The sequence below is a fragment of the Mirounga leonina genome, unplaced genomic scaffold (genome assembly GCF_011800145.1).
Source record: "Mirounga leonina isolate KUSES-001 unplaced genomic scaffold, KU_Mleo_1.0 Mir_101609, whole genome shotgun sequence".
Taxonomy (NCBI): domain Eukaryota; kingdom Metazoa; phylum Chordata; class Mammalia; order Carnivora; family Phocidae; genus Mirounga; species Mirounga leonina.
In genome coordinates, this window is record NW_023270164.1 from 14,780,998 (window position 1) to 14,792,681 (window position 11,684).

General features: G+C 43.4%; 1 protein-coding gene across 9 annotated transcripts in view; it reads left to right on the forward strand.

Annotated features, from left to right (window-relative positions):
- The window catches only part of MAGED1 (MAGE family member D1), a 65,631-nt gene that overhangs the window by 49,354 nt on the left and 4,593 nt on the right, over window positions 1-11,684 (forward strand). For 8 of the 9 annotated variants that reach the window (XM_035004932.1, XM_035004940.1, XM_035004922.1 and 5 more), the window contains 2 exons: window positions 9,946-10,019; window positions 10,730-11,446. In XM_035004932.1, coding sequence (XP_034860823.1) covers window positions 9,946-10,019; window positions 10,730-11,446 — 791 coding nt within the window. Of the gene's footprint in view, window positions 1-9,102; window positions 9,414-9,945; window positions 10,020-10,729; window positions 11,447-11,684 lie in introns of those variants that run through there. The other variant, XM_035004949.1, reaches the window with a different exon arrangement.

Sequence of the window (11,684 nt, forward strand, 5' to 3'; positions counted from 1 at the left end):
CATCCTTTCCCTGATCCCTGTTTTCTTCTTTCTTCTTTCCTTCTTCCATCTATTCCTCTTCCCCCCTTTTCAATTTTTCTTTCTCCAGTTCTCCCTCTTCATGCTCCCTTCTAACAATAAGATGATAAAATAGAATGCAATTAAGGTGTACTTATAATGGTAGACTCAACAGGAATAGGTGATGGATTAGATTTGTGAGTAAGGCAGAGGAAATATTATGAATAAATAAAATAGGAAGGGAAACTACTAAATATGATTTTTAAAACTACTTGTAAGAAAGCAACAAACATTCTAAATGTTGAAATGGTAAAGTCATTTCAGGAAAAAGAAAAGGATGTTACTTATTGGGATTATTACCCAAAATTGTTCTTGATGTTTTAGCAAATCATCTAAAACAACAAAATAAGTGCTGTATGTATTGTAAAATAAGAGATCAAATTATATTTCTTACAGTATGACTGTACATTAGAAATTCCAATCATTGTACATTTTTTAAAAGCATCAGAATTGAGGACTTTTGCTTCCAGTAGGAAGGAGTAAATGGTGTAGATATACTTTACCCTATTGATCCCTGGGCATTGTATATAAACCAAACATGAGAAGACCTTGAAAGTTAGAGATAAGATGGCACACCTTCTAGGGAATTTGGATCCCAAGGAATGACATGGTGGTGAGTTCCTTGGGTTTTCTTTTGGCTTCATATATCGCAGACCAGATGCTGGAGAAGCTTGCAAACTGGAAACACCAGAGGACATAGACCAAAAAATAAAAAGCCCCAACATAACTCTGTTCTTTCCATATCTAAAAGACAAAGACAGCATAGCAAGACAGAAAAATTTTTTTAGACAGTAACTGCCCTACTCTAGCTAAATGCCAGAGGGGAGACTGCGTCCCTATGCCTACCAGCAAAAGCCAACTAGGGACCCTATACTTCCATGTTTGCCAGGCTGTAATGAGGTCTTTAATCTCCGGACAGAGTGTCAGGGAAGGGCAAATGGGGAGTGGGAATAGCCCAGTCCCACAATATCAGAAACCATGTGGGGAGCCTGGATCTCCATCCCTAAAGATGATAATGAAATGCACCTCCCCCTAACCAATGAAGTCATGTCAAAAGAAGGCATAGTGGGCAAATGGGATTTTTATCACCACCCAGCACTAAAAATGATACACATTTACCATGTAATTAGGTACCCAGGTCCCTCCCAGTCAGGCTGATACCAGTAAAACCTTAATATGGAGCTGGAACTCTCACTTAGCCCTCAATAAAAAGGAGCCCCTCTCTCTCAGGTGTCAGTGGAGGCTGAATGGGAATGTGGACTCACCCACATGTGATAAAACAGAAGATTTAAGTAAGATTCAGATCCTCATAACATACTATGCAAAATATCTAGGATTCAGTTGAAAATGACTAGTTATATCAAGAACTATGATAATTACAACTTGGATGAGAAAAGACAGTCAACAGACACCAACACCAGGATGACACAGATATTAGAATCATCTAACAAGGATTTTTAAATAGACATCCTAAACATGTTTCAAGAACAGTTGTGAGCATTCTTAGAACAAATGGAAAGGGGCGCCTGGGTGGCTCAGATGGTTAAGCATCTGCCTTCCGCTCAGGTCATGATCCCAGGGTCCTGGGATCGAGCCCTGCATTGGGCTCCCTGCTTGGCTGGAAGCCTGCTTCTCCTTCTCCCTCTACTCTTCCCCCTGCTTGTGCTCTCTCACTCTCTGTAAAATAAATAAAATGTTAAAAAAAAAAAGAACAAATGGAAAAATAGAAAGTCTCAACAAAGAAACAGAAAATCTTCCAAAGAGGGGTACCTAGGTGGCTCAGTCAGTTAAGCGTCTGCCTTCGGCTCAGGTCAAGATCCCAGGATCCTGGGATCGAGTCCCACATTGGGCTCCCTGCTCAGCAGGGAGACTGCTTGTCCCTCTCTGCCCTGCTCGTGCTCTCTTTCTGAGTCTCTGTCTTTCTCAAATAAATAAAATCTTTTTTTAAAAAAAGAAAATCTCCCAAAGAAATAGAAGATATAAAGAAGAATCAAAAAGAAATTTAAGAACTGAAAAAATCTAATAAATCAACTTTAAAAAAACCTCAGTAGATGACTTCAACAGGAAAATAATATGACAGAAGAATAAATCAGTGAACTCTAAGATGGAACAATAGAAATTAACCAATCAGACCAACAGAGAAAAAAAAAATAGAGTGAAAAACATAAACAGAGCCTCAGGCCCTTGTTGGACTATTAACAAAAGATTTAACATAGGTATTGTCATAGTCACAGAACAAGAGAGAAAGAAGGGCTAGAAAAGTAGCTGAAAATTCCCCAAATTTGGAAAAAAAGCAAAATCCCATAGAGTCAGGAAGCTGAGTAAACTCCAAAAAGGATGCAGCTAAATAAATTCATACCAAGGTGCATCATTTGCAAACTTGTGAAAGCTAAAGACAGAAATTAAAAATCTTGAAAGCCACCAGGGAGAGAAATGGTACTTTACCTGTAGGAGACACCAAATCGATGACAGCAGATACCTCATTCGAAACCATGGAGGCCACAGTATTTTTCAGGTGCTCTGAGAATGAAACTGTCAACCCAGAATTATATACCAAATAAAAATATCCTTTAGTAATATATAGAGGAAATTGAGACATTTTCAAAAGAAGGAAAACTGGGGCGCCTGGGTGGCTCAGTCATTAAGCGTCTGCCTTCAGCTTAGGTCATGATCCCAGGGTCCTGGGATCGAGCCCTGCATCGGGCTCCCTGCTCAGCGGGTAGCCTGCTTCTCCCTCTCCCACTCCCCCTGCTTGTGTTCCTTCTCTCGCTGTCTCTCTCTCTCTGTCAGGTAAATAAATAAAATCTTAAAAAAAAAAAAAAAAGGAAAACTAAGAGAATTTGTTACCAGCCTTCCTATCCTAAAAGAATGGCTAGAGGCAGTTCTTGAAAAAGAAAGGAAATGATAAAAGAAAGGGTCTTGGACCATCAGTAAGGAAGAAAGGACAACAAAAAGAATAAAATATGGGTAAACATAATAGACCGTCCTTTTCCTCTTGAGTTCTTTAAATTATGCTTGAAGATTGAAGCCAGAATTAGAACACTGTCTAGTTCTCAGTGTATGAAGAGATATTTAAGATAATTGTATATATATAAATATATAAATTATAAATGTAGTATAAATGATGGTAAAAGCATGTAAACAGAGGTAAGGTTTCTATACTTCACTAAACTAGCAAAATGTTACTACATGAGTGGTGTGTTGATCTTAGACTTCTCAGCCTCCAGAACTGTAAGAAATAAATTTTATAAATATATATATATATGCAATTAGGCACCCAGATCTCTCCCAGTCAGGCCAGTATCAGTAAAACCTTAAAATATATGTGTGTTGGGATACCTGGGTGGCACAGTCAGTTAAGCGTCTGCCTTCGGCTCAGGTCATGATCCCAGGGTCCTGGGATTGAGTCCCACATTGGGCTCCTTGCTCGGCGGGGAGCCTGCTTCTCCCTCTGCCTGCTGGTCTCCCTGCTTGTGCTCTCACTCTCTCTCTATCTCTCTCTCTCTGACAAATAAATAAAATCTTTAAAAAATAAAAATAAAATATGTGTGTATGTATACACACATATATTTATGATATATATAATGTGATACCTATAACAATCACTGTAAAAGTCTATTTAAAGTTGTATTTATATAACTTTATAAAGTTATATAAATATGTTATATGGCATTTATAAAGTTATATTTATATATGCTCAAAAACATAGGTAAAATAGACTTTGTCTTAGTCCATTTGGGCTGTTATAATGAAATACCACAGACTAGGTAGCTTACAAACAACAGAAATTTATTTATCACAGTTCAGGAGGCTGAGAAGCCTAAGATCAGGGCACCAGCATGGTTACATTTGGTGAGGTCTCTATCCATAGCCCTCTTTTCATGGCCTCTTCTTGCTGTGTCCTCACATGGTGGAAGGGATTAAAAATATCTCTGGAGCCTCTGAGGCACTAATCCCTTTCATGAGAACTCTACCCTCACAACCTAACCCAAGGCCCACCTCCTAATATTATCATCTGTGGGGAGGTTAGAATTTCGACATATGAATTTTAGAGGGATACAAACAGAATAGCAGAATTCTACAAAAAAATTTAGTTCATCGGAAGGCAAGAAATAAGAGAAATGAAAAAGAGAAAAAGAAACCAATTAGAAAATGGGCAAAAGACATGAAGAAACATTTAGTACATGTTAAAAATGTTCAACATCATTAGACATTAGGGAAATGCAAATTAGAACCACAGTGAGTTATTAGTTCACATTTATGAGAGTGGCTAAAAATATACAACAGGTTGCTGGCAAGGATTTGGAGAAAATGGATCACTCACACATTGCTGGTGGGAGTGTAAAATGATACAACCACTCTGGGAAAGTTTGGCAGTTTCTTATACAACTAACGTGTTCTTATTATACTACCCAGCAATTGCAGTCCTCAGCATTTATCCCAGAGAAATGAGAACTTATGTTCACAGAAAAAAAAATTGTACACAAATGTTTATAGCAGCTTTATTCCATAACAGCCCCAAACTGGAAACTACCCAGATGTCCTTCAATGGGTGAATTGTTAAACCAACTGTGGCACATCTATATCATGGAATAGTACTCAGCAATAAAAAGGAACAAACCATTAATACATAACAATTTGGGTGTATCTCAAAGGTATTATGCTGAGTGAAAAAAAAAGTCACAGTGTGACCTCTTGTATGATTCCAATTTTATAACCTTTTGAAATGTTGAAATTATAAAGTTGGAGAACACATTAATGGCTGCTAAGGGTTAGGGATAGTGGAGGGAGGGATGATGAATGTGAGTATAAAGGAGTAGTATAGGGAAATCTGAGGATGGTATAATTCTGTATATTGGTTGCTGTGGTGATCACTATAGAAACCTCCACATGTGATAGAACTATACGCATATATCATACCAATGTCAATTTCTTGGTTTTGATATTATAGTTTCGTAACTGCCCATTGGGGGAAGTGGCTGAAGGGGTACGTAGGACCTCTCTGTACTATCTTTGCAATTTCCTGTGTATCTATAATTATTTCAAAATAAAAAGTTAAAAAAATTTAAAAGTAGAATTAATAATTTGTTTTTTCAAAAATCATGCCATAAGTATTAGCTGGTTAGCTACCATTACTGCCACCACTGAACACTGGATAGTAGATGATGCCCTTAGCCCTGCTACCAGTGCTGCTCCTAGAAACTGGATTGTAGTACAAGAATTGACTCCACAGGTGTGTGCGGTCCATAAACCTGTGATTTCCAAAAAATGTCTGTACATTCCAAAGATAGGCCTGGCTCTTAACAAGCTCCTGCGGGATAATCTCCAAGCCCTTGGAATATCCTGCCTGATTAGAGTGCCTTTTTGTTCACTTGGAACTTTGGGCCATACTAGGTAGTTTATGTTAACAGTATGATTTATAGTGGGCCTTGGCCCTTTTGGTAGTATATATTACATATATAGTGGGCCTGTGGCCTTGTGGCACCTCTGCACAGGCTAGAGGCTGAGTAACTAAGGTCAGCCACACAAGTGTCCGATGCCTAACTGCCTGACCCCCAGTAAAATCAGCTCAGGCAAACTTCCCAGGTTGCCATATATCTTGCTGGGAAATTTAAGCACTGGCCATACAACTCCCCTGGGAGAAGACAACCAGAAGTGTATGCCCGGTTTCTCCTGGAGTCTTTCCTGTGCACCTTTTAGTTTGGCTGATTTAAAATCAGTATGCTTTTACTGTAATAAGCAATAGCCATGAGTGTAACACCTTTTCTGAGTTCAGTGAGTCCTTCTAGTGAATCATTGAACCTCAAGGTAGTTTTCAGGACCCTGCCACACTGGTAAATCCTAGATCACATTCTCTTGGCTGCTAAGGGAATGTGAAAAAGTGAATATCTGGCCTTTATAAAGGCTTTTGCAGTTTGAACTGTTATGTAATATAGAGTATATACACAGTATTCCCTTACTAAAATGTGAAAAAAAATTGAAATGTATCTAGCCCTAAGGGTTTTCAATAAGCATCTGTAGGACTGTATAAAGAAGTCCTAAAAATAAGACAAAGAGACAACACAAGATAAAAGACTTGCCCAATTACTTTATAAAAGAAATCTAATAGGTCCATTAATATAAGAATGTGTGTTTGACTACTTATATCAGAAATGTAAATTAAAACCACAGGAGATACCAATAAAATACACATCACATTGACAAACGGTTGGAAATGTTTTTATATTACCAAGCACTGTAGAGTATGTCAGTCTTATTCCTGGGCATCTAGTGTGACAGGAACGAAAAACATTAAGCATAAAATACAAGGATATATGTACAAGTATTTTATTGCAGTGTTGTTTGTATGTATGTGCTCCCCAACACCTTGAAACTAGAATGACCATCAGTGGAGAAATGATTGACTACATTGCAGTACATCCCTATCGTGGAATATTATACAGCAATGTAGAAGAATGAGTCAGAGGTAGATTAGCGTTAACTAAAATAAATCCGATGCATTAAAGTGTATATGATCTTAATTTTTGTAAAATAGTAAAAAATAAGATGACTTTTTAAACATGGAAAGATATAAAAATGGTTGTTAAAATGCATGTTTGGCAGATGAGGGTTGAGGTGGAAGGAGTGGGAGGCAGTAAGCAAAAGAATGCAATTTAAAATATGGCATATATATATAATCCCATTTATGTAAGCATATATATGCACGAAGTGTTACATGAAAAGGTAGCATCCAAATCTTATTGGCAGTTATCTCAGGGTAGTGTGGTGCCATTTGGAGTGATGTTTACTTAATTTCTAAAATATTTAATGTTTAAATTTTTATTTTTTATTTTCATTTTTAAAAGATTTTATTTATTTAGAGTGTGTGTGAGTGGGGCAAGGGGCAGAGGGAGAGGAAGAGAATCTCAAACAGATTCCACACTGAGCATAGAGCCCAACGCGGGGAAAATCTCACAACCCTGAGATCATGACCTGAGCTGAAATAAGAGTCAGATGTACAACCCGACTGAGCCTCCCAGGCGCCCCAGTGTTTAAATTTTTCATGACAAATATGCATTGTTTGTATAAGGAAAAGTAATTGAACTCATCACAGGAAGGAAAAAAGAAAGAATACCTCTCAGGTTTCTTGCTTGAGCAACAGGGTGGATGGTGTGATTCATTCATTGAGCATATAAAATACGCCAGGTACCATTGTAGGTACAGGGTATACAGCAATGAATAAAACAAAAATCCATCTCCCTAAAAGGCTTTTTATTCTAAGGGGGAGAGAGTGGCATGACTAAAGGAGAAACACAGTGTTGTTGAGGAAGAGGATATATACAAAGGAATCAGTTTGCGACCTGTTAAATTTGGAGATATTGAGGAATATCCAGTTGCAGAAGTGAGGCAGGCAGTTGGATTATGGATCTAGAATTCATAGGCCAAACCAAGACTGGAGATACAGATACAGAAGCAGATAGCATATAAAATGGTGTTTCAGACCTCCTTTCCTGAGTCTGATCACGTCCCACTGCAGACACTTTACAGAGGAAGTGCTGAGGAAAAACAGGCAGCTGACAGGGGAGGTTGCTATGCAACAGATGAGGAAAGTCATCCAGCCAGGCAGAATTGATGTTGGCCCTTGGGGACCAAATGCTGCCATCCTTCCTAGCATTAGCTTTCTTTCATATGCAGACTCCTGGCAGGAGCTGATGCCAGAACAAATGTGAAATGTACCAAGGTCTGCCTTGTATTTTTGGAAAGTATCAGTTCAATTTGAGTCATTTCACATCTGTATATGATTTTCTGTCTGAGTCTCCAGTCATCTGGAAGCATAGCAGCATGTGTGTCCTTGGGTCGGACTCCAGTCAGTGCTATTTGTGCTTCCCATTTTGTATGTTGAGAATCTGGCTCCGAGAAGTGGAATGACCTGAGCCAGCTCACACAGCTCAGTAGAATGGCCCAGCAATTCGTCCCAGGAATTGAGGCCCAAGCCCTGGAAGGAACCAGGGTAAACATTTACACTGAATCCAGGCTTGCCATGGTTCAGGGACACAAGTGCCTGATTGTCCTGGCTGCTCAAGCAGGCACCAGGAAGGCCTCAGGGGCAGCGGTGTTTGTGCCACTCACAGGGAGCGAACTGACTGGGAGCATGGAGTGGACCCCTAGGAACAATTCCCACACCTGGAGGGACCCACACAGAGTGGGTGGGGCCTAGGGGTCTTTATCTGTGTTCTCCTAAATGCAGAGCATGAGCTTAAGTCTCAGCACAAACCTTGCTTGTTTGGGACAGGTGTTGACAGGGCAGGAGAGGTGTATGTGTGGGATCTGTCGCTCAAAACCGAAGAGGTGAGGGTGCCTCAGTTCCCAGGCCAGCACTAGTGGAACATGGGTTTTGGAGTCAAGACCCGAGGCCCACATTTTGCATTTTCTGTTTACTGGCTCTGTGGCCTTGCCTAGTTCATGCAGCGTGTCTGTGCTTCAGCTTTATGACCTGTAAAATGGGGATGCTGACATCCACCTCCCAGGGCTGCCATGAGAGAAAGACAAGCCCCAGCACAGGTTGCGCTGTGATGTTCAAGCTGTTCCCTTCCCTCCCTTCCTCACCTGCACGCAAAATATGCGCATGGCTGGAGCTGCACAAAAGGCAAGAAAGAAGCTAATGTTTATGAGTCTGGGATCTGTTGAGGGGGATCATACAGATTCTTGTGGCAGGTGCAGACTTTTTCTACCTCCAACAGTGTTTTCTCTCTGGCCATTCCTTTTCCTGGGTCCCAAAGTGGGGGGGGCTTAGCAGGAGCCTAAGCACTTGTTGCAGTTAGAGACCCCACGGACACCTTAATAGTGACCTAAGTGGTGCTAGGCAGGGGGGTGGAGATGCTTGCCGACCGGACAGGAGGGGCCCCAAGAGGGGAGGGATAGAACAGAGACGCATTGCGGAAAAGGTAGGGGGCCGGTGTGTGGGGCAAGGGGTGGGACCTAAAGGCACAGCGCATCTGTTTGGGGGAGGGGATATTGATGAAGGAGGTGGGACTGTGGTATACTGTCGACCTGGTTGGTGGTGGGATGGTGTGTTGGCAAAGGGGCGGGATTGCCTCCCACTGCACATGCGCACCATGGTGTTCGGGACGAAGCTTTTGTTGGGGAAGCGGGCGGGACTTTTATTTGGTCGGTCAGTTCTTGCGCATGCGCACAACTATCTGAGGCGGTGGGTGGTATATTAGGCGGAGAGGCGGGGTCGTCCTAGCTGCCGCGCTGGCATTTTCTCCTGGACAAGGAGAGGGTGCGGCTGCAGAGAGCCGAGCACTGCAATCCCGATCCTCTGAGTCGTGAAGAAGGGAGGCAACGAGGGGGTTGGGGTTGGGGCCTGAGGCAAGGTGAGAATTAGCCCCCAGACAGGGCATCTGCCCCCTGGTGCGGGCCCCCCATTTTTCATTTCGATCCCTTTACCCCGGATTCTGATCCCCCTTCCACTCCCCGAACCCCCATTCACACCCCTCACCCGATCCTCCCTTACTCAGAACCCCTGTTCATTCTCCGAACCCCTCCCATCGTTAAAAAATCTCCACAGATTTCTCAACCTCAATCTGTACTGTCATACGATTCCTCCCGATTCGAAACCTCCATTCAATTTACCATATGCGAGTCCCAACCCACTCCCCTTGGATTCAGAACTGTTACTGGCTTTCCGAACCCCGATTTGAAGCTTCTCCCCGTCAGTAGCTTCTCGGGATACAGAGCCTCCATCCTGACACCCATTCACTTTTCCCACTCTGATCCAGCCCGTTCCCCTCACATTCAGCGCCTCATTCGCCCCCACAGTCAAACCCCAGACACCCCCCCCAAAATTCGGTCCTTCGTATTTGCCCTCTGTAGTATAACGCCCAGCTCCTCCCCCACACCCCCCAGGCTCTGCTCTTGCCAGAGGGACAGGAGCCATGGCTCAGAAAATGGACTGTGGTGCGGGCCTCCTCGGCTTCCAGGTGAGATCTCCACTCCCCACCCCACCATTTCCCTAGCCGACAGTTCCCTGGGGCCCCTTTGGCCACCCAAAAGCCTGGATCTGATTTTGCCCTCTTCGTGCCTAGACTCCGTCATCTTTCAAATTCCCATGGTTTATGGGGGGGAGGGGCGTCCCTTTTCAGCCATCAGTCCCTGCTTAGAGAAAGGGGAGACCCTGTTAGTAGTCAGGGCAATCTGCCCAGAGAATGCGGGTTGGGTAAGGAACCATTTTTTTCCACAGTCCTGACGCTTGTAGAGCAGTCTGCCACCCCCTCCCCCAACCTCCCGCCGCCACCCTCCCTCTCTCCTGCATTCCCCATCCCTGCGACCCCCCCTTATTCTCCTCAACTCCTCGAGGCGGCACCCTTGCTCTGGCTCGCCTCGAGTCTGTAGCTCCTGCCGCACACCGCATTGCTCTGCTCTAACCTCCATCAACCCCCACCACCCCCTTCATTCTACTTCGTCCCCGCTCCTCATTCCGCCCCACCCCTCATTTAGTCCTGCCCGACTCCATCCCTACCACACGTTTTGTTACCATTCTGCCTCCATCGCCCCTTGCTGGTGGTCTAAACCTGCGCCTCAGCCTTTTTGCACCACCCGCCTGCCTGCACTTGCCCTGCACTGCTCCCCCTACCCTCCTGCTTCCACTTCGGAGGCCCAGAAATTTCATTTTCTCCCCCTGTATTTGCAGGCTGAGGCCTCCGTAGAAGACAGCACCTTGCTTATGCAGACCCTGATGGAGGCCATCCAGATCTCGGAGGCTCCACCTACCAACCAGGCCACAGCAGCTGGGCCGAATGCTAGTCCCCAGAGTTCACAGCCCCCAACAGCCAGTGAGATGGGTGATATTCAGGTTTTAGCAGCTGCCGCTAGGCCCAAAACAGCCTTTAAGGCTCAGAATGCCACCACAAAAGGCCCAAATGGTGCCTATGATTTCTCTCAGGCTCTTAATGCCAAGGAGATGCCCAGTGCGCCACCTAAGGCAGCCTTTAAGTCCCAGAATGCTACCCCAAAGGGCCCAAATGCTGCCTATGATTTTTCCCAGGCAGCAACCACCAGTGAGTTAACTGCTAACAAGTCTGAGATGGCCTTTAAGGCCCAGAATGCCACTACTAAGGTGGGCCCAAATGCCACCTACAATTTCTCTCAGTCTCTCAGTGCCACTGAGATGGCCAACACTCAGCCTAAAACAGCCTTTAAGGCTTGGAATGACACCACTAAGGCCCCAACAGTTGATACCCAGACCCAGAATATTAACCAAGCCAAGATGGCCACTTCTCAGCCTGAGGTAGAGACCAACCCAGGTATCCCTGAATCTGATGGTGCAGCTGCACAGACATCAGCAGATGGTTCCCAGGCTCAGAATCTGGAGTCCAGGACTATAATTCGGGGCAAGAGGACCCGCAAGGTGAGATCCCTGCTAGCTCCACTTTGCTTTGGGCTCTCTCCTTTCTTTTCTTAGGTTCATTCGTTCTAAACAAAACAAAACATACATATATAATGGCCTGTATTCAGTTAGGTTGTAGGGGATGATAAGGTGAATGTAATAATTTCTGCCCTCTGAATATCCACAGACTAATGGGGAAATGAGACATGGACACATTATATATATATATATATATATATATATATATATATATATATAT